This window comes from Pongo abelii, chromosome 3, assembly GCF_028885655.2.
Source record: "Pongo abelii isolate AG06213 chromosome 3, NHGRI_mPonAbe1-v2.0_pri, whole genome shotgun sequence".
NCBI lineage: Eukaryota > Metazoa > Chordata > Mammalia > Primates > Hominidae > Pongo > Pongo abelii.
Window position 1 is genome coordinate 168,298,203 of NC_071988.2, and position 24,416 is coordinate 168,322,618.

Here is a 24,416-nt window from a genome sequence, read left to right on the forward strand (position 1 = left end):
ACTGACCATCTATCTCCTTGGCTTTTACAACATCCAAATAAAGCTGCAGTGATTCATTTTGAGGGGACTTTGGAAGCAAAACTTCAAAGAGTAAGTGGCCACCTAGCAGAGAGTCCTAAAGGGGCTTGACAGCAGCAGCAAGCTTTGGAATGGACCTTGTGGTCACAGCAAAACAGGGTCACATAGTTTGGAAGAAGCTTCCTAACACCTTGGTGCTGAGGGCAGAATTCCTCAGGGAGTCCCAGTGGTCCCTGGAAACGCCTGCCACACAAAGAGCTGGTGTTCAAGGTAATCTCCTGTCCTAGAAGACCTTCAGAGTATTTATTACTGCCAGAGCAGACAGTCTAACTACGACGGCTTCTGGAAGAAGACACAGTACCAGGAAAGCACATATAAGTCCAGGTTCAGGATTTGGAAATCCAAGAGAAAGTCCTACTCTGGGCTGAAAAAACAGTTATGCCCAGAGAAAGAGACTATGATGATGACAGTCATAAGGATGATGACAACAACACAGGGGCCAGAGGACCATGCAGGGTCCTTCTAAAGAGTCTAGCATGGTGAAGACCTGGTTGGTGAAGGAATTAAAATTCACCAGAAGAGATAAGGAGAGATAATGACGAAAGAAAAGGAGGGAAAAGGCAGGAAAGAGAAGGCAAGAAGCTCAGAAAAGAGAGGTATGAATTTTTAAAATATAGAGATTAAAAAAATGAAGATTTTAAAAATCAAGTGGACAATTATGGTATTCTCTTTTCCCAGCCTTATGAAGTAAAAAGAAATGTGAATGTGTGAGGCAACTTAAGAAAAAGAGAGAATACTAAATCTTTTGTCAGGTATCATGATAAAACTATGGTTTTCTAAACCCAGGTGAAACATATCACAACTCCTGAAGTAATAATACAACATTCAATAAGACAATTCAATACTCAACTAGAAACTGCAGGTCACTCAAATAAGCTCTTGAGAGCAATGATTAATTATTACCAATTAACCACATTCAACAGACTTTCCAATTTTTTTTTATTATACTTTAAGTTTTAGGGTACATGTGCACAATGTGCAGGTTAGTTACATATGTATACATGTGCCACGCTGGTGTGCTGCAACCATTAACTCGTCATTTAGCATTAGATATATCTCCTAATGCTATCCCTCCCCCCTCCCCCCACCCCACAACAGTTCCCAGAGTGTGATGTTCCCCTTCCTGTGTCCATGTGTTCTCATTGTTCAATTCCCACCTATGAGTGAGAACATGCAGTGTTTGGTTTTTTGTCCTTGCGATAGTTTACTGAGAATGATGATTTCTAATTTCATCCATGTCCCTACAAAGGACATGAACTCATCATTTCTTATGGCTGCATAGTATTCCATGGTGTATATGTGCCACATTTTCTTAATCCAGTCTATCATTGTTGGACATTTGGGTTGGTTCCAAGTCTTTGCTATTGTGAATAGTGCCGCAATAAACATACGTGTGCATGTGTCTTTATAGCAGCATGATTTATAGTCCTTTGGGTATATACCCAGTAATGGGATGGCTGGGTCAAATGGTATTTCTAGTTCTAGATCCCTGAGGAATCACCACACTGACTTCCACAATGGTTGAACTAGTTTACAGTCCCACCAACAGTGTAAAAGTGTTCCTATTTCTCCACATCCTCTCCAGCACCTGTTGTTTCCTGACTTTTTAATGACTGCCATTCTAACTGGTGTGAGACGGTATCTCATTGTGGTTTTGATTTGCATTTCTCTGATGGCCAGTGATGGTAAGCATTTTTTCATGTGTTTTTTGGCTGCATAAATGTCTTCTTTTGAGAAGTGTCTGTTCATATCCTTCGCCCACTTTTTGATGGGGTTGTTTGTTTTTTTCTTGTAAATTTGTTGGAGTTCATTGTAGATTCTGGATATTAGCCCTTTGTCAGATGAGTAGGTTGCGAAAATTTTCTCCCATTTTGTAGGTTGCCTGTTCACTCTGGTGGTAGTTTCTTTCACTGTGCAGAAGCTCTTTAGTTTAATTAGATCCCATTTGTCAGTTTTGGCTTTTGTTGCCATTGCTTTTGGTGTTTTAGACATGACGTCCTTGCCCATGTCTATGTCCTGAATGGTAATGCCTAGGTTTTCTTCTAGGGTTTTTATGGTTTTAGGTCTAATGTTTAAGTCTTTAATCCATCTTGAATTAATTTTTGTATAAGGTGTAAGGAAGGGATCCAGTTTCAGCTTTCTACATATGGCTAGCCAGTTTTCCCAGCACCATTTATTAAATAGGGAATCCTTTCCCCATTGCTAGTTTTTCTCAGGTTTGTCAAAGATCAGATAGTTGTAGATATGCAGCGTTATTTCTGAGGGCTCTGTTCTGTTCCATTGATCTATATCTCTGTTTTGGTACCAGTACCATGCTGTTTTGGTTACTGTAGCCTTGTAGTATAGTTTGAAGTCAGGTAGCATGATGCCTCCAGCTTTGTTCTTTATTTTTTAAAGCTAGCCTTTTAATAGCAATAACATAATGTTATTTCAAAAATGTTTTGAAAATAATGTTTTGTGATTTACAAAACATGTTCATACACATTAATTTAATCATTTAACAAGTTTTTTAAGCAACACATATTTATTTCCAGGAAATATTTTATATGACCTAGTGAATAGTGTGAATTCAGAGGAGAAAGTAGGTACGTACCAATAAGGTTTCTAACGCTGCAGTTGTTTTCCCTTATATCTAAACAAATAAATTTTTTAAAAACATATGTGCATGGTGTCTTACAGTTCCAGATGCCATTTTTAACATTTCTTAGAATGGGATATATTTGTGGCTGTTTTCCTGGGTGGGATTGGCTTCCTGGTAGAATTTGGGTTCATGGTACCAAAATCAATTCAGAACAGAAGTTCTTTTATGTTTGAGATGTACAAGAAGACCTCAGCTTTGCTTTCACTTTCTCATCCTACAAGGAATAGGAGTTACTGAGATGAACACAGAGAATCCCCTATAGGGCAGTGGCAGTCTTCTCTTTTAAATCTACAACTGCCAGTGATGCAGGACACACAGGCTTGGCCTGTGCACCTAGGCCACCCATATCACCCAGTATTTGGTTATTCCATTTAGATTCATGTCTATGGGGCACAGCAAAGCAATAATTCTGCCACCAACCCACCATAAGGAAGCAACCTTTCAGCCAAATTGTCAGCCAAACTGCAATTGCTTCCTCAGCCAGCCTGCTCTCTTGCTCCCAATGCAGGTAATCCTGTTCCATTGACCAGGTCCCCAGAATAGAATCTATAAGCAGCACCTTCTCTACTAGACCCATTCTCTTGTGTCTTTCAGCCAGTTTGAATACCTTAACCACACAGGAGAGGCTTTTCAAAAAAATGCCCTAACCACTGGAAAAGAATTTGAAAACCTATTACTTCCAAGAGCCAACTTTCCAACCAGGACCCATGAGCCTGACTCAAGCTCTAGAGACCTCTCCGCCCTCTCCTTACCTGACTTGCACATTTACACTCACCTGTTGTTTATGTTTCTGCCAATTTTCCCCCAGTTCATTACCAACCTCTGTGAAAACATACAAGGTTTGAGCTTCCTTGTACCCTAGAGCTCCCCACTCCTCAGAATTTTAACCCAGTACTCTATAAAGTACAAGTGCTCAATAATTTGTTTTTAGCTAATAGTACACTGACAGTCATCCCTCAGAAAAATGTCAAGCCATCCAACTTTAATGAGGAGCCAAAACAAGATCTAGATCTTACATGGCTGATTTATGGAGTTTTGTTGTTTTTGCTTGAGATAATGCATAATGGGATGAAAGTGTCCTGAAGAAGGATTCCATGACTTCCCACCTGTGGGACTTTAGACAAGTCATCTCACCTCTCAATGCCTATTTTCCCAACTACAAAACCAGAATAATATAAAACCAGTCCCATGTACTTCATACAATTATATGGAAGTTAAAGATAGAAAAATATAGGCCAGATATGGTAGCTCACCCCTGTAATCTCATCTCTTTGGGAGGCCAAGGTAGGAGGATTGCTTGAGCCCAGGATTGTTTGAGCCCAGGAGTTGGAGACCAGCCCTAAGCAACACTCTTTCTCTACAAACATGTATACGTATGTAACTAACCTGCACATTGTGCACATGTACCCTAAAACTTAAAGTATAATAATAATAAAATTAAAAATTAAAAAAAAATTAGACAGGCATAGTGCTGCACACCTTGAATCCCAGCTGCTGGGAGGTAGGAGGATTGCTTGAGCCCAGGAATTCAAGGCCAGCCTGGGAAATATAGTGGAACTCTGTATCTACGAAAAAACATTTTTTTAATTAGTCAAGCATGGTAGCACATGCCTGTAATCCCAGCTACTTGTGATACTGAGGCAGGAGGATTGCTTGAGCCTGGGAGGTCAAGGCTGCAGTGAGCCATGATCATACCACTGTACTGCCGTGGTGACAGACTGAGACCCTGCCTCAAAAGAAAAAAAAAGGAAATATAGGTAAAAGCATTTCATAAGATATGCACAATAATATTGAATGTATTTACCATAATAGGAGATGACCTGAAAAAGTATATTAAATATATTTTAATTCTATATATACTGAAACTTGCATGGAGAAATCACCACTTACTTTAAATAAGGGAAAGAAATTATACTTCATCATTTGTTCAGAAAAAAATATTTATTGAGCGTCTCCTAATGTCTTCTAACATGCAAATCATTTTTTCCACATGAGATATTTACTTGACTAGATGATTTCAGATCATCCAAAATTAAGGAGGGAAAAAAATGACTAAAAGTCCCATTCAGCTACTAAGATTTCTGTTTTTTTCATCAATAGATTTTAAAAATGCACTATTAGCCCTTTAGGAGTATTTTATTTTCTTCCAGACCAGGTCAACCCTATAGAAGTCTTTTATTTCCTTCTAAGCATTTGAAGTCTTATTTCCTTCCAGGCATTATGCCAGCTATTTTGGGGGTTGCTACCACAAGGCTGTGGCTGTTAAAGCTTAGACAAAGCAGAATAGGCGTGAATAATTGAGAGAAGCAAAAATGCCACAATATATAGCTTATTGTGTATCTTGATTTTTTTATAAAAGTTTAACACAGGACAAAGTTTACCTTAATATGAATTACTGCCTTAATAATACATATTTAAATCAATACACTTATAAGGCTAGACAAATTTCTTCAGAAATATTAATTTATTCAAATACATTTCCTGTGTCCCTCATGTATGCCAAACACTGCACTAGATACAGAGGATACAACTGTGAATAAGAAACACACATTCCCTGCCATCTAATGAGAGCTTCAATGAGATACACAGCCATTTTCAATAGCCTGTGCTAAATGTGCCTTGATGGGGTAGTACCACACGGCTGTACAGAAATGGCGAAGGCTTCCTGAAAGGAGGCTTCCAGTCAAACAGAAATATCAACACATCCGTAACTTCTTAGGACTCATTACTCTGAACACAGCCTTTATTTTTTCCACCTAGGTAGTTCAGGCACTAAGCCATCTGTGGATTGAGGCAGTCTGTTCTACCTCCAGTGTTAACAGGAAGAGCAGAGAAGGGAGGGTGAGGAGCACAGGTATTGAAGCCAGAGTGCCTGAGTTGACATCTTCACTCTACCTTGTTTGCGCTCTGTAAACCTAGACAAATTTCTTAGTCTCTTTTTGTGTCAGTTTTCTCATCTGCAAAATGGGGATAGTAATAATACCTATCTCAAAAGATTAAAGGAATTAATATATGTAAAGCACTGAGAACAAGAACTGACATATAGCACGTACTGGCTGATCTTACTATTTTGATGGCAAGAGCTTATTGTGATTGAGGTCATCCCTTATTGTGCAAGGGGTAGCAGCTCACTAAATCCACGTAGGGCAAAGGAACTGCCCACGGGTTAAAAGTGCCTTCTAGAATTGTGCATCAGAACAGTCCTGAGTTATTCCATCCTTCTGCTGTACTCTTTTTTTCCTTCGGATCAGAAATCAGAAAGTGCTTGCATTTCTTCACATCTCTAAGAGGCTTTGTAAAACCTGAGACTAGGCTTTTCCCACTCAACCGGTAAAAGACTCCTCTATTTAGCAAACAAGCTTCTAACTCAATTAACTGCTTTTCTCCTTCTCTATTGGTCCCTTTATTATCAATTAAGCCCAAAGTTTATCAACCACAGGCAAGCTGTTTCTTAAAGTAGGCTCTTTTTTTTTTACCCTTTGATATGTTTTCAATCTCAATTTGAAAATAAATCTTTTTCAAGGGAGCTACATAATTCCTCCAACAAAAATTCTATTTTTTTTGTTATCTACAAAAAGATGATCACATCAAACCAAGAGAATTCATGTCTCTCTTTATAGACTAACTGGGCATGGTACATTACTTTAAATTATACTGCCAGTTCTCATTTTTCATACCAAAATGTGACTATATCGCCTATCCTTAAGAGCAAGTATGCAAACACTACAGAATAGTTAGCAATTAAATAATAATTAGGGAACTAGAAATATCAAACTTCAGAGGAACAAAAAGAATACATACATGCCAACAACTTCATTGCACAAATGCAATGTGTATTCATAAGGGCTTATTTTGACAAAGACTCACTGTAAACTCACATGAGAGTTAGGCATATCAGTCTAATGGGTTATTAGAGGGCCATAAAAGTCCAAAGCATTTTTTGTAGAGTACTCTATCATGCATTTAAACAAAGATTAGTGTAAATAAATATATAACATATTTTACCTCATATTGTTAGTTTCCCAGGCTGTTTGTCAGAGTCAAATTACCATGGTTTGCCTATTTGAGAAGGTGTACCATTTTCAAACCAGTGTGAACTTAAGGCAACTATAGGGAGATTGAACTTCATAATAACATTGTCTCAGGGTCCACATTTGAAGAATCGATAAATGAGAAACACTATTAAGCATACACTCTGAATAATTCCCACAACAGGCTCTCTTAACTGGAACTAAAATGGACTTGCATGAAGGAAAAAAAAAAAAAACATACGCCCAATCTAGGATATCATTTAATTCTATCCCCTCTTTATTGTAGTACAGTAAATACATGAAAGAATCCTGGAATGAGAGATGGAGAACATAGAGTTGTGGAAATTACTTCAACCACGATATGACCAGGAAGAAACTGGATCATTCTCCAGCTTCCCCAAGCCCTTTTCCTGCCATTTTTATTAAGGCTACTCCTACACTGCATTAAAAAGATACAAAAGAAAAGTAGTTCCCACAAAGAAAACTCAAAGATTGTTTGGGGAGCCAAATATATGCAAAAATATCTGATTAAGGGTGAGTGTCACAACAGAAGTACAAACACAGTATTGTGGAAGGAAGAAAAGACTAATTCTGACTGGGCATCTACAGCGGCTTTTTGAGAGGAAAACTATATCTGAGCTGGGCCTTGACTGATGGGCAAGGCTTCAACTACTAGATACGGGGGATGAGGAGGTCCTTATTGTAGGTGCTGACAGATCAGGTGAGCTGGCCACAAGCAGCAGAAGAATTCGTCAGAAGACAAAGTCCTCAAAATAGCCTGAAGACCAATACCAAAGGAACTGTCTGCAAGTAATAGGTGGCCAGAAATCCTCCAGGGCATATAGACCAAGGCCAAAAAGTTTGTCCAGACAATCAAAGGAGCTGACTCAAGAGGAAATACGAATGGCAAATATCCATTAGTGTTTAGGATAGTGTTTTTCAAGCTGTGGTCACAAAATCAATTTAGTGAATAATGATTGGCATTATTTTTCCAAGATTGGAGAGAAGGAAAAGGAAGAGAAGACAAGGAAAAAGGTGGAGGGAGGACGGGAAAAAAGGCGAGGGAAAGAAAGAGTGAATTACACACAGAGTAATTATATTTTGGAAAACTTTTCGGTTTCTGCCTGTGTGAAGAAAGAAAGGAAGGAGGGAGGGAGGGAGGAAAGGATGGAAGGAAGGAAGGAAGGAAGGAAGGAAGGAAGGAAGGGAATAAATAAATCCCTCATTCAGAGGGCCCTGCAAGGCCAATATCTTGGCACTGGATTAAAATGCAGCTCAGTGCACTCAATATATTCAGACCATTTGTTTGGATCCAGGTGTTCTTGGCCATGAATAATCTGCTTGAAAATCTCATTGCACTAAACAGGATGTTCTCATTAAATACTTAGAAAGACACAGCCCGGGCCGGGCGCGGTGGGTCATGCCTGTAATCCCAGCACTTTGGGAGGCCGAGGCGGGTGGATCACGAGGTTAGGATATCGAGACCATCCTGGCTAACATGGTGAAACCCCATTTCTACTAAAAATACAAAAAAAAAATTAGCTGGCCGTGGTGGCAGGCACCTGTAGTCCCAGCTACTTGGGAGGCTGAAGCAGGAGAATGGCATGAACCCTGGAGGCAGAGCTTGCAGTGAGTCGAGATCACGTCATTGCACCCCAGCCTAGGCGACAGAGCGAGTCTCTGTCTCAAAAAAAAAAAGAAAGAAAAGAAAGACACACCCTGATGACTTTGTAATGCGAGTAAAGTTTAACAGAATCACTTCTAAAGTTTGTAGCAATGCAATACAGATTAAACCTGACTCCTTTGGCCTATACACTGTCCATGTTTCTTTGTTTCTTTCTTTCTTTTCTATTTTTTTTTTAAGATGGGGTCTCACTCTTTCCCCCAGGCTGGAGTGTGTTGCCAGGATCTTGGCTCACTACAACCTCCACCTTCCAAGCACAAACAACCCTCCCACTTCAAGCTCCCAAAGAGCTGGGACCACAGGCACACACCACCATGCCTGGCTAAATTTCTTTGTAATTTTGGAAAGATGGGGTTTTGCCATGTCACCCAGGCGGGTCTGAAACTTGTAAGCTCAAGTGATCCACTGGCATCGGCCTCCCAAAGTGCTGGGATTACAGGCATGAGCCACCGCGCCCAGCCAGCCATGTTCTTAATAAATAGTCTGAGAGATGCCAAACATCTTAATATAAAAAGAGAATACGTTGGGAAAGCATAAAAATCTAAATTTAATGCAATAAAAATAGATCATATTTCACCAAGAAGCAAACAGTTTAAAGTGACAGAATATCTCCTCTCATTTACATGGGTCTTATATGTTTTTTTTCCAAAAATATTTTCATCTAAAACAACCCTGCCTACATACAATTGATTAAAAATCTGAAGAAAAGACTACCCAAGATCACAGAGCTAGTTAGGGATGGGGCCAAAAGAAGCAGCTAAGTCTTCTGAGGTTTAATTTGTTGACATTTTCATAACTCCATGATTTAGTAAATTATTAAGAATAAGTCTTCTATTTTCAAGAAAAACAACTTCATAAATATACACAAATACATGTGTAACTAGCATGTAGTTGGTGCACAGACAAGCTACAGAACTTGAAAAAGGCACATGCCCAGAATTTGGAAATAAAGGTAAAAATAATAAAATTCTCTATAATAAGATGCAAAAATATAAACATTAATTAGATTAGATTAGCTAAAAGAAAAGTTAGAAGTGTGTTGTTGTTTAGACTAGTGCCTCTCTAAATAGGAAGCCTGATATTTAAAATATAACTAATCAAAATAAACCAAATTATCAAAAAATGTTTTGCTAGTCATCATACATGCAGATATTCTGATACTGAACAAGGAGTATTAGGTTGATAACACATTTTCAATGTTTATGTAGAACTGTTTAAGTGAGCCGAGATTGCGCCATTGCACTCCAGCCTGGGCAACAGTGCAAGACTATGTCTCGAAAAAAAAAAAAAAAAAAAAAAAAAGAGAGAGAGAGGGAGAGAGAGATATATCTGATTGTTTTTGTGGCTTGTGTTTTTTTGTTGTTGTTCATTGGAATGGAGCTGGGATGCTTTCTAGGCTTTACTGTTTCAGAGAAACATCCTATAAATCTATTCAATCTTCAATCCCTTTTATCTAGTTCTAAACTCTCAAAGCAATCTTTCAATTACCAGTTTGGCTCCCCATGCCCTTTAATTCCCAAAGGGGCTATCTTGGGTATCTGACATGAATATTCCAGGTTATGACAAGAAATACTTATACAAAAAACCTAAAGACCTGTAATGCAAACTAATAAACTAAAATTATCCAGTTTATTAAATTTATTTAAATACGAATCATCTTATGCTGCAATTTACTGCTTGTTTTATATCACTTACTAAACTGAAAATTCTATAAGTGTAATATGTATATACAGCAAGCTATTGCAAGCACTCGACATATATTTTTGAATAAATGAACGAAGTGAATGAATGAGCGAATTTAGAAGATCAAGTTCTTGAGACAGCAATAATATTGACTCAGAAAACCCAGTTATTTCATCAGTGATAAACCTCTGCAATGATAATAATGCTGATGCTTACTTGATGTGTTCCCTCATAGTTTACAAGTACTTCCACATATCAATGCATGAGATCCTTGTAAGCAATCCTATGAAATGAGAATGCAAATATTATTGCTCCTTGTATGGGGAAACCAAAAGCCAGCAAGGTCCAGGGCTTACTGAAACCACTAGGTTAGTAATGGTAAAAGCAGGAATTAAGCACATGCTTTGATTCCAAGGCAGGGTATTCTGTGCTCAAGGTCAGGCGGCCTATCAGCAAAGGTGGTGATATAGTGCCACGGCATGTTAAGCTGGAGTTACGTAAATACTTCTCGCCCAAGATCAGGAATGGCCCTAACGTCTGAGGCACAGTCAAACCCAAAGATGGGGGTCATATGGCTTTAGCTATAGAGAGAAGAAGGATTCAGAAACAGGAATCTAGCAGGGCTAACACTTTGTTTTAGATCAGATCTCTGGGAGACACCATAGGGATGGAAAAGGAACCAGACAAGAAGAAAAGAAGTGATGACAGGCATGGAAAGGAAATCAGGAGAGATGAGTGTCAGGGAAGCAGAAGGAATTTGGAGATGAGTGGCCATGGTATCAGTCATGGAGGATATGAACTGAGAACTGGCCACTGGGATTGGTGACTAGAAATTACTGCTAACCTATTAAAAGGGCCCTTTTAGTTAGAGAGGTAAAAATGAAGACAATTTGCTGGGCAGCAGGGTTAAATGAGAAAATTCTAAGTTACACAAAAATCTAGGGAAATCTAGGTACGTTTCACAAGTTTTATAGCAGCTTAAAACAAACACAGTCAACTCTTTCTACCTCTTAAGAACTCTCGCCCAATCCGGAAAATCCGGAAAATAAGACTGAAGCGAAAAGGTAGATATAGTAGAAGAGTAGGGGCATAGAATTTCTTGCTGTTGCTGCTGTTACTTCTGTTCTTTCATCTGTTAAAGAGGGAAATGTAGCTGTTAACTACTTCTCAGAAAGCACACCAGTCTGGAGGCTAAAAAATATACATCTGCCAGCTTGCAAGAAGGCTCAATGCTGACAATGTTTTTCAGACATAAGATTCCTCCAGGATGCCAGTAACCTTCCACTACAAGCCAAAGCAGTAACCCCATTTAACAGAAGAGAAAGGCAAAGAACAGAAAGGCTAAGTAATTGCTAAAGCGGAGAAAGTGAGTGACAGATAAGATTTCCGTTCACTCCTAGTCCTCTCTGCTGATTAGATCTACTCTAACTGCCTTTATAAATGTTTCAATGAATCTTATCTTAATGCATTGGATTAGCAAGACCAACTCCCCAATGATAATGCAAAATAACCCTGAAATGTTTCATGCCTCACTCATGAGTCAGAAATTGAACTTTCAGTCTCCATTTGGACTGTGATGATCTTGATCTTTCACCTCTAGCAAAAATCTCATAGCTATACTTTGAAAGTTAGTAATGAGTGCTTCATTTGCTTTCCAAGCAGATAGAAAACCTTTTTTAAATACACTCAGACTTCCATGACCTTCATCTATGACTTAAAGACTTCACCACATGTAATAATTTTCTTTGCTCAGGAGACATTCTTAAATTGTCTTTGAAGAGATTTGAGCACCAGCCCCGTTGATGAAAGTAAAACACACACACACACACACAGAGGCACATACACATACTTGTTATCTTTCTTCTATACCCCAAATCAAAATGTTTCTTTAAAATGTATTTGGAATTCAGCATGACTATCAAAGTTCTAAAATCCTTCAACCTGCTAAGTAAAATAAAATAAAAATGCCAGCTAAATATGCTTGCATTAAAAGAAGTACACTGTCTTAATACTAGACCAGGCAAGACCACAGCCTAATGCTGCAAGTAGCAAACACAGTCTAGATCTCTAACCTGAAGTTCTGGCTGTCCCACACAGCTGGGTGGAGCTGACCTCACTTGCGGCACATTTTGTTTTTTTTCTACACTAAAATGGAAAACAATAATTTAATGATATGGGTCATCTAGGCAAAACTATTCCACTATGTTTCACCTATTTTTGTGAGGTTTATCACATGAAGTAGAGATTCTGAATACTGTAATATCACACTAAATGTAAGCTTCTCAAAGTCAGGCACTAGATTGTCAGGTCTCAGAACACAATACCCTAAAGCATGGTGCCTTGGCATACTGAGTATTTTTGAGCTGACACAGACAAGGTGGCCTCAAAAGCAAGATGGTCTCCCTAACCTTCTCCTGCCCTCATGTCTCCTGTCCCTCTTTCTCTTGCCCGTGAGTGGATCATAGAAACTAGAATTCCCCTCCCCCTAGGTGGATCATAGAAAGCAGAAAGGTCACTCTGACTTCCTCCCTTCTCCCCTGAAGATCATCATGTGACAGGTATCCTTTCTCACACTCAGGGGGAAAGCAGGTCTTACAGAGACACAGAAAAGAATCTGAAAAACCTGGCCTTGTTAAGTGGCCCCAGTTTATTACCATTAAAGCATACCCCTTTTTTTCCAACCATGTTTCTCCACAACTATCCATTTATTTCATCAGACAGCATAAAAATATAGTTTTCCCTGTCTCTTTGGGTCTACATATCTGAAATCACCCATGTCACTGAAAACTTTGGGTAAATAAATTTGTTATGCTTTTCTCTTGTTAATGTGTCATTTGTTATAGGGATGTCAGCTATGACCCTTGCCATGGGTGAGCAAAAGATTACTTTTTCTCCCCTGTAAGACCTTATTATCCTTATTATTCTCTATGGTAGAAAACAGTATCTTAAAGTTGATGCTTAACAACTGGTTGAATACTGTATTCTATTTCTAAAGCTGGATGGTGGACATAGAAGTGCATATTGTGCTTTAAACTGTGTATATGTGTTTTACACCCTTTTTATAGCTATGATAGGTTTCACAATTTTTAAAAGGAGATTCTTGAGGCCCATCCACTAAACATTCTAATTCAATATGTCTAGGGTGGATATGATATAAAGAATTTAAGTTTACTTTTCTAATCTTTCAGGTAATGCCAGTGCAAGTGATCCATGAAATCCATTTTAAGAAACAAACAATCAAAAAACCACAAATAAACATAAATAACATGCCTATAGTCAGACACTGCTACTAGTGGTAAAGGTGCGTATTTTCATGGTTTGAATTACCAGGCTTGGTTTTAAACACAGATAACCTAGAGTTTAAATATTACTCCCAGATCTGACTAAAGACTCCTTTCTAACTTGCCCTGACTTTTATCTATTAAACTCTTAATGCTTTTTTCTTTTTTCCTTCAGATATTTGAAGGCAGACACTCCTTAATTATATTTCTCTTCTACTTCTTTAATACCTAGGCTCTCAAAATTTTGCAAAGTGGTATAGCTTTGCAACTTTACTTGGACGTTAAGGCTTCATATTCACTTCACATTTTTAGGCAATGGCTTTTAGCTGAATTCTTCCTTTTCTCAGCATGCAAAAGAAGCAATATTAAGATAAAAGAAGACAATGCCTCTTTCCCAAACCCTACCTTTCTTGCTTTTTCACTAAATACCAGTACAAACCATAGAGAAATGAAGTAGTTCTACAACAATACTATGAAAACCACATAACTCCCTCTCCAAACATAGGGGAATAATTTTCTAGTTTCTTTAATTTTTTTTTTCTTTTTTAAAGGAATCCCTGTGATAGTTATTGTAAGGCAGAAGTAACTTGAATTCAAATACAAGGATTCTCTTAGCAAGTCTCATCAGGTTTAAAACCTTTGTAAGGCTTTTGGAGGGAAAAAAAAAATCAAAAAAAATTTTTATCACTGAATCTTATATTTAGAACAGAAATTTAAACTAAACAAATATATATAGTTTTAAACAAAGAATAAGTGTTTATCTTTTGCCTCCCATGTCAGAATAAAATATAAAACATTCTGACCTATCTTCTTATTTTTGGAAATAAAATTAGGATTCACCAACTCTTATTACTTTTTTTCTTTTTTTTTTTTTTTTTTTGAGATGGAGTCTCGCTCTGTCACCCAGGCTGGAGTGCAATGGCACAATCTTGGCTCACTGCAACCTCCGCGCCCCGGGTTCAAGCAATTCTTCTGCCTTAGCCTCCCGAGTAGCTGGGATTACAGGCACGTGCCACCAAGCCCAGCTAATTTTTGTATTTTTAGTAGAGATGAGGTTTCCCCATGTTGACCAGGCTAGTCTAGAACTCCTGACCTCAGGTGATCCCCCCGTCTCGGCCTCCCAAAGTGCTGGGATTACAGACATGAGCCACTGCCCCCGGCCTTATTACTTTTTCTATTACTTAAAAAGGAACTACAACTACATGCACACACACATACACACAGCCACAATCACCACCAGCTGGACCATGTCAAAGCACACTCTACAACTTTGCAGTTTTGAAAACTTGTGTTTAAAATATTCAAATGAATAAATAACAATCACAAATAAGAAGCTGACCATGTTTCTAATATTTAAATAAAAATAGCTTAAAATGTAAAAGCCACAAAAGAAGATTGTCAGTCAGCTTTACTACTAAACAGTATCATTTGTTTACCTGAGAAATATACTGGCATTTCACTGTATATACATTGCTATGCACATACATTGAGTTCCTTCTGCTGCTAAAAATTATTATAAATTCTAATTGGCTCACTGAAACAATAATAACCTAAGTTATAAGAACATATATTTTTTTAACTAACAAAAAGCAATAAAGTTACTTCTTGCCAAAGTACAACCCATGACAAAATCTTTTGGTAACCAACAATTTTACTGAAAATCATTTAAAATGAAAAATGTGTAAGTAGTAGAAACAAATTTCCTCCTACGTTCTATAACAACTTTGCAAAATGAAAATAATCATTTCAAATGACACCATTACAACTGCATACATCCCCAAATCATTAAAAACAAATATGCTATACAACCACACACTTTATTTAGTACATGAGAGCACATATTAAACATGTATATATTACATATAAATATATAAATATACATGAGCATCAACTACATGTGAAAAAGGTGATAACACAAAATCCTGAAGGAAGACGTTTTCACACTTGTCATAAACACCATCAAGAACATTTTGCAAGGATAATGCAACATGGAAATATGCCACAGTAATTCTATTGCTATGTTAAAATCCATGTGAGTACAGAGCCGCTACATGCAAGGCAGAGCAGAGAATCACAGAAAAGCAGAATCAGGGCCTTCATCAAATGGTAGGTGACAGTGGGCCCAGCTTGTGGACCTTTTCATTACACACACCAACAAATTCACTGTCCATCCTTAGATTACATTCTTTCCAATATACTATACAAAAGATTAATCTTCTTTCACATTTACTTCAACAAAAGTCTATATTCACTTATCTAGTAACATTATTTTAGGAAAGTATTAAACTTTTCTACTACCTTTTCTTGCAGATCATTTTCTCCTACAATCTGGTGAAAATATGAAATAGTCTACTCATTTCATATCAGAAGATAGGACCAAACTGGACTCTGCAAACTTCATTTCTGAAGTTTGATATTCAAGATTTATGAAAAATTATATCTTATACCCCTGGTCTACAAAAATGCTTGATAATCATGAAGCTATACAATATAAACATTTAAAGAAATAGACTAACACTTTTAGAAAACAAAGGAGATATTTCTAAATTCCACATTTTTAACATGGAACATTAATATAAGCAATTTATCGATTGAAGGAATAAACATGTAAGTAGACTTTAGAAGAATCTAATGCTATGTCAATGTCAAGGATATGGATGAAATGTGAACTTTGGCCAAAAGTTGAGAACAAAAAGGCTTTTTAGTCTCTTAAATCAATATAGCCTACACACCTCTTAAGGGAGTCACCATTAGACAAATCACATTTATCTCTAATCAAAATAGAAAGAAAACCACAGTGCATACTAGTCTAAAACTCCTATACCTCCTCTATCTCACTAATTATATGGCAAATAGAAATAACTACCTGACATAATGAAATCTTTGGTTAAATCCAGCTATCTGCTCATTTCATTCCTACACTAAGAAGCTAAATGTGGCTTTGAGAAAACACACAACCACAATGCCTGGCTTCACTTTCAATGCATGCCTACGCATCTCAGCTGGCTCCTCAGTCCAGCCTAGCTGTCCTGCCATACCCTCAAGTTAACTCACTTTCCTCATCTAGATGGCAATTGCACACTTTCTCCTCCGTTTTGAAACATCAATACTACCTACCTCATCATCACTCTCAGTTGTTGACCTTGCTTCCAACCTCACTAAGAAAATAAAAACCATTAAAAGAGACCAAGTATACCCCTTCTACCCAGCTACACACATCCATATCCACACACTCTGCCTTCCCTTCTGTTATTATAAATAAACAGCCCAAGGTCTACTGACAGTCATACAACTCAATACCATTCTCTCTCATCTGATCAAATATATTACTCCAGCATACATACTCTCTTTTACATCAATAGTTTCCTCTCTAGTGTAGCATTCTCATCATGATGGATACATGCTGTTATTTCTCCATTAAAAAAATTTCTACCCCACATCCCCTCTAAATACAACCTCATTTCCCTTTTCCCTTTCATCACAGAGAACCTCAAAACAGTTGTCTCTACTTCTATCTCTAATTCTGCTCTTCCCACTTTTTTCTTGAGCCCACCCCAAATAAACTTTTATCCCAATGCTCCAACAAAACCACTCTGGTCAGGCTGCCATTTACTCCATGTAGCATAATTTAGTGGCTAATCTTCAGAATTTACCTTACACAACTTATATCAGCATTATTTTACACAGTGAACCAGACCCTCCTCTTCAAACACTTTTTCACATGGCTTCCAGGACACCTGGCGTCCCTGACACAGTGCTCCCCTGTTTTTCCTGCTCTCATTATTGCTGCTTTCTCTGTTGCCTTTGCTGATTATTCCTCATTCCCTTGACCTCTTAATGCTGGAGTGATCCAGGGCTCAGTCCTTGAACCTCTTCTCTTTTATATCTATGCTCTCTCCCCAAATAATCTCATCCAATTTTGGCTTTAAATACATTTATCCACTGATGATTCCCTAATTTATATCTCTAGTTTAGACCACTTCCTAAACTACCAATTCTAATATCTCTAATTCTTTGTTAGTATTTCCACTTGGATATATAATAGGCATCTTAGTACATCAAAAAACCAAACTCTTGATCTTTACCTATATGGCTGACATTACAAGTATTCACTAATGTCAGTTCCTTTCTCCTTCAGGGCACATAAGTGACAACACATGGTAAGGCCATATGACTTATTCTGGCCAATTTAATGTGAGCAGAAGTGCCATGTATCACTATCAACCGGGGCAGTGAAAAGCCTATTTGTGGTTCTCCAATCTTTCTCTCTGCTGTGGCAAGTGAAAATGTTGTGTGTTCCATCCAGGAGGTAGACCTACAAGACAGTAGAGCCTCCAATCAATCTGGCATCTTTAGGGACGGCAAAAGACCTTCCCACTTACCCACATGGGACATGTACCATGAACAAGAAATAAATGTATATTTTTAACCACTGAGATTTTGGAGTTCTTAGTGATCCCAGAATAGCCTAGCTTCTGTAGGCTAATACTCCCCAAACCTGTTCTCACATAGCAACAGCAACCTCATCCTTGCAGTTGCTCAACCAAAAACCTTAAAGTCATTCTTGACCCCACTTTTTCTCTCACACCCCACATGTAATTCATCAGCATATCCTGTACCTTCAAAATACACCCAGAATCCAATCACCTTTACTGTCTCCACTACCATCCTGCTCTTCAAAAGGCACTGGTAAAAAATAATAAGACAAGTCACAGACTAGGAAAAAATATTGACAAAGCAAATATCTGATGAAAGAGATATATCCAGAATATATAGAACTCTTAATGCTCATCAATAAGTAAACAAACCACCCAATTTTTTAATAAATGAGCAAGAGAGCTAATAGACATTTCACTAAAGAAGACATATGAATAGCAAATCAGCACATGAAAAGATACTCAATATCACTAGGAATACAAATTAAATTAGAACCACAGTGAGATATCATTACACCATATTAGAATGGCAAAAATTAAAAAGACTGAAAATATAGTACCAAATGTTGACTAGGATGTAGAACACTGGAACTCTCATTCGCTATTGGTTGGAATGTAAAACTGTATGACCACTTTAAAAAATAGTTTGGTAATTTATTTAAAAGTTAAACATACACATGTAGTAAAAGAAGAGTGCTTATACATTGAGAGAAATGGTCTACATCAGAAGCTATTTATAGGAGACTTATAACTATTTATAGATGATTCTTCCTTGACTAAAAGGTACTAAAACTTACACCTACTGGGTGATATACCCATTCCACTTCTAGGTATTTCTAAGGAAAAGGGGGTATATTATAAATAAACTTAAGATTTCTACAGTAATGCTCATAGCCAAAAATTAGAAAATGCCCAAATTTCCATCAACAAGTGAATGGATAAACAATTTGTAGTGTATCTATACAAAATACTATGCCTCAGCAAAAAAGGTACTGAATTATTAGTGAACACAACATAGATGAATTTCAAAATATATATGCTTAGTAAAAGAAGCCAGAAAAGATTTTAAAAAAGAGCACAAACTGTGTAATTCCATTGCATAAAACTCTAAAAAACGCAAACTAATCTATAGTGACAGAGAGCAGATCAGTGGTTGCCTGGGGAAGAGGTGTGTTGAGAAGGGCAGATGGAAGGAATGTCAAAGGGACTCAGGAAACTCTTTGAGGGTGTATATATGGATATGGATATGTTCACTATCTTGATTGTGGTGATGGTTTCACAAATGTACACATACGTCAAAACATTAAACTGTTTATGTTTATACAGTTTGTTATATGTCAATGATACTTCCATAAACCTGTTTTCAAAAAGAATATAGCAGGTACTCAATATTTTTGGAAAGCATAAAGTGGATGAAAATGAAAATAGATGTTGAAAGCAGAATCCTAAGAATGAACTGAAGTGGAAACCCATTATATCTTCCCTCCTTCAATAACATCTTTTTTCTGAATGAGAGAATATAAGTAGAAAAGGAGAAATAAGCTATCACAAATGAATGTCCCTCTGTATAAAATCATAGCGCCTTTCAACCAAGGAAGAACCCCCTATAAGTAGCTTCTGCATTGGACAATTGCTACTCCAATATACAAATACAATTATTGTGCCATAGTCCCCTAGCAGTTGAATAATCTCTTTGAATTCATCTAAGAAACCTAGCCTAATTTCTTCTTTTTATATCATCCTCACTTGCCATTAAACATATTTAACTTTTCCCCATCAATTTAGTTTGTTAACAAATTTTTTGGAGATAAGGAATCGCCATACTGGATGTCCTCAGTCTGTGAATCTTGGATGAAAAATGCCTTTCCCAGGTCTTCTCTGTCCTTTGTCTCCTGATTTCCACTGAGGTAGAAGAAAAATCACTATCTCTATTTCACTCATTTCCCTTGCTCTTCTCTTTGAAATCCTAAATTCCATCCATCATAATCAATTTTAGCATCATGCTAGTATGTGAGTACACCTCCTTCTTTCACAAGCTGCTATGGCTAGGAGTTTTCTGCAACATCAACCCTTCATGTCCAAAACTATGATATAATTTTGAAATAAAAGCACAGCATGCACTTATGTTTAAATAAGGTAGCCCCATGACTCACCTCATTTCCACCAACGGCCTTGGTTAAAATCACTGCAGAAGACACAGGCGGAGGCATGCAACCTACTGTCTGCAAACTGAAAAATAAAAGAAAATCCAACTATAAATAATTTTTTTAATCATAGACAGCTTTCACTACATTCATTCTAAAATAGCAAGGCTGAGCAAATGAATATAAGGGCATATTTATTGACGCACATGACCTGTTGAATTTAGACAAGTCTACACAAGGCAACATGGCTTACAAAGTGCTGCAAATGTATGGGTTCTAACCTCTTATGCTATTCCACAGGCTTGAGCGAGTCTGTTTTAAGCTATTTAAGCTCTTATTATACAATTCAAAAAGCAGTCAAGGTATAGTGAGTGCAGTCATTGAAAGATAACCAAAATGGGCCGGGCTCGGTGGCTCACGCCTGTAATCCCAGCACGTTGGGAGGCCGAGGCGGGCGGATCACGAGGTCAGGAGATGGAGACCATCCTGGCTAACACAGTGAAACCCCATCTCTACTAAAAGTACAAAAAATTAGCCGGGCGCACTGGCGGGTGCCTGTAGTCCCAGCCACTTGGGAGGCTGAGGCAGGAGAACGGTGTGAACCTGGGAGGTGGAGTTTGCAGTGAGCCGAGATAGCGCCACTGCAGTCCAGCCTGGGCGAAAGAGTGAGACTCCGTCTCAAAAAAAAAAGAAAGATAACCAAAATGGCTAATCATTTGGTAAGTGTATATAGTCAGGTTATTTTTAGGTAAAGTGAAAAATATTTTCCCTACATTTTGTTTGTAGGAAGTCTCTAAATCTTCAAAACCACTTCCTAAGTTCAAAAATACTTGACAAGACACAAGCTTACATCTTTGGATTTCTTTCTATAGAAGAGCAGTTTTCAAATCTTCATCTCATAAGACATTTTAACGTTGTAATAACATTATAGAAACAGGCATGACACAATCACATACTTCTTGCATTCAGACTCTGTAGTAAATTCTAGTATCTATCCTCAATTTTGTTTTTATTATATATGTGCACACACCCAAGATCATGACAGGTCTATTTTCTTAGTTTAGGACAGAAAATAAATTGCATAACAAGCAAATGAAACTATGAGTAATAAATTTAAGTACTATACATTTTTTAAGTACTCAAAATTCATATAGAATATATCTTCTGGGGAGAACAGGTAGCTGGCCTAAGTGGAAAGTTCATGCAGGGCATAGATGACACAGAGTATCTGACTTAGATTTTGAATGGGTATGATTAAAGGTTACAGTTGACCATTTAACAACATGGATTTGAACTGTGAGGGCCCCACTTATACAAGAATTTCTTCTGCTTCTGCTATGCCTGAGACAGCAAGACTTCTTCCTCTTCTTTACCCTACTCAATGTGAAGATGACAAAAATGAAGACCTATATAATGATCCATTTCCACTTAATGAATAGTAAATATATTTTTTTCCTTATAATTTTCTTAATATGTTTCTTTTCTCTGGCTTAACTGTAAGAATATGTAATACATGTAATATATGAAATATATATTAATTGACTCTTTATATTATAGGTAAGGCTTCCAGTCAATGGTTAGGCTAATAGTAGTTAAGTGTTTGGGGAGTCAAAAGTTATATGTGGATTTTCAACTGCATGGGGGTTGGCACCTCTAAGCCTCACAGTGTTCAAGGGTCAACTATATTTTTATTCATTTTTGTAAGAACATATTATCTAAACTTTATGCAATGGATTCAACATTAGCTCTGAAATAGGAAAAAAATGTTTAAACTCATTTTGATTGAAGCATAAGAAAACCCATTTTATGGAATTTCCAACTCCGTTCCATTTAATATGGTCTTCTTTCCAGATCTGTTTTACCAAGAGCTACTAGAGTAGTCTATCCTATTATAAATTCCCAATCTCCGAGCCTTCCTTAGAGTCTACTATCATCATCACTAATACTGAGCATTTACCATTTGTAGTAGACACTATTCTAAACACTTTACGTACTATCTCACTTATTCCTCAAAAGTTATATTTAAGATAAGTGTTATTATTATTCCCATCTTACAGAAAACTGAAGTGAAGAAAGAAGATAAGTAACTTTCCCAAACTCACAAAGCCACCTATCTGGGGTAAAACTTTTATAGGTCAAAGACTTATCTAGGCCTTCCACTTCAGCCTCTCTGCCTTCTGTCTCCCCTACCCCTAATACTAGGACAGATCCTCTCAGGCATTTTCAATCTTTTTAGCTTTTTCATCCCTCTTCTTCCAGCCCCTTCCCCTCTATGTGCAAAAAAGCAGAATTCTCATAGCTTTAAAAAGACAGAAATTTTGCTTGAACTCAGGAGGCAGAGGTTGCAGTGAGCCAAGATCGTGCCACTGCACTCCAGCTGGGCAGCAGAGTGAGATGCCATCTCAAAAAAAAAAAAAATACTTGCCAACTATATATTGAATTCATATAACTTCTATGGGTAAAATCCCACAGGAAAGAATCTTTAAAAAGAAGTAAAAACATTATTCCTGCCTTCAAGCAGGCAGAAGAGTCAATGCACAAATGTCGATAACTAACAGCAAAATGAGTGAAATGAGTGGTGCTGCCTCCTCAAGATACAATCCCACTTTTCTCATTGTGACTCACTTTTGACCTTTAAAGAGTGCCTGCCTCCATGGCCCCACAGACCATTCTCTTTACTTCTCTGAAATGGGACTTCTGCCCCCTCTACTAGTAATAGTAACCTTAACGTAACCAGTAATCCCCAAATCACCAAATCTGGTATATTCTTCCTCATATTCATTCTGCTTACCTTCTTACTTCTCAGGCCACTCTAATATTTTCATGGTTACCCTTGTAGTTCATTCAAATTTAGCTTCTGTCTTTTAAACCAGTCATTCTGGTGTTGTTTGTTTGTTTGGGTTTTTTTTGTTTTTGTTTTTGCTGGCTCTCCTGCCATCTTTTCAATCTTATTTTCAATCTGTAGGAATACTTTCAAGTTTATATTTTTTAGCCCTAACTACAATTCCCAAATTTGTAGCTGCCTATGACTGCCACCCTAAACTAAGCATGTCTAATATTGCATTTATATATTTGTTTTCCAAATTTATTGAGGTATAATTGACAAGCAAATATTATAAAAATTTATGGCATACAACATGATGTTTTGACATATGTATGCACTGTGAAATTATTACCACAATCAAACTAATTAACATATACATCTACTCTCTCGGCAATTTTCTAGTATATGTTATTAACTATAGTTACCATGCTGTACAACAGATCTTCAGAAAGAATTCATATGTTTTCTAAAAAATAAACTTCCCCTCTGAATTTACATATTTTTTTCAGTCAATGGGACCAGTTTTTCCCCTAATGATCCAGTTTGAAACTCTGAAGTTATATGTGACTCCACTTGCTCCTCAAAAATCAATCTGTGGCTGGGCGCAGTGGCTCACACCTTTAATCCCAGCACTTTGGGAGGCTGAGGTGGGCAGATCACGAGGTGAAGAAATTGAAACCATCCTGGCCAACATGGTGAAACCCTGTTTCTACTAAAAATACAAAAATTAGCCGGGCATGGTGGCGGGCACCTGTAATCCCAGCTACTCAGGAGGCTTAAGGCAGGAGAATCACTTGAACCCAGGAGGCAGAGGTTGCAGTGAGCCGAGATTACGCCACTGCACTCCAGCCTGGTGACAGAGTGAGACTCTGTCTCAAAAAATAAAAATAAAAATAAATCAATCTGTCACCATAACTAACTTTCCAGTTTCCTCCATGACTACTGCCACCATCATCCCTGTCCAGATGCTTCTCAGCCAATCTGGACACTTACAAAGGCCTATTCAATGTTCCCTCTATCTCACTCTGTCCCTTTACTATGCAAGGTAAGGAGCATGTGCTCAGAATATCTTTATTTCAACAACTTAGACATGATTATGCAACCCCTTCAAGTTAATATACTAAGTATGTACTTTCAAATTAGCGAGGGGAAGGGAAAAAACACTAAGCCAGGAAGAGCTTTCTCTAAGTGAATTACGGTAAGTGTATATTCCTTTAAGTTCAACATCTTGAAGTCAGAATTGTTTGTTTTATTTAGCATATTGAAAGTCCAAGCTGTCCAATTAATATTCCTTAGTAGCCACTTTTAAAGATGTTGCTATTCGCTTGTTTAGCATTTTTAACAGCTCTCTCTCCATCATCTATAGCTTCAAATGCAAACTCCTCAGCCCAGTAATTCAGGCCTTCTGCAAGCCAACCCTATGGAAATATTTTATCTTTGTATCTCATTAATGCCACATTTTTGAAATCTCTACGAGTACCCAACCTTTGCTGAACTGCTTATTCTTTAACTGATTACACCACTCATCTGAAAAATCACATGGTGCCCCATTTTGGTGATTACTAGAAGGCATATATATATATATGTCCTTTATAACCAACTAGGTTGGAAGTT

General features: G+C 37.5%; 1 protein-coding gene across 17 annotated transcripts in view; it reads right to left on the reverse strand.

Annotated features, from left to right (window-relative positions):
• The window catches only part of SLC10A7 (solute carrier family 10 member 7), a 271,510-nt gene that overhangs the window by 233,116 nt on the left and 13,978 nt on the right, over positions 1 to 24,416 (reverse strand). For 10 of the 17 annotated variants that reach the window (XR_008524796.2, XR_008524795.2, XR_008524797.2 and 7 more), the window contains one exon: positions 19,988 to 20,063. Coding sequence is in view for 14 of the 17 variants with exons in the window: in XM_054554550.2 (XP_054410525.1) it covers positions 19,988 to 20,063 (76 nt within the window). In the remaining 3 variants the exon portion in view is untranslated. Of the gene's footprint in view, positions 1 to 8,153; positions 19,737 to 19,987; positions 20,064 to 24,416 lie in introns of those variants that run through there. The other 7 variants (XM_024246414.3, XM_024246415.3, XM_024246418.3 and 4 more) reach the window with 7 other exon arrangements.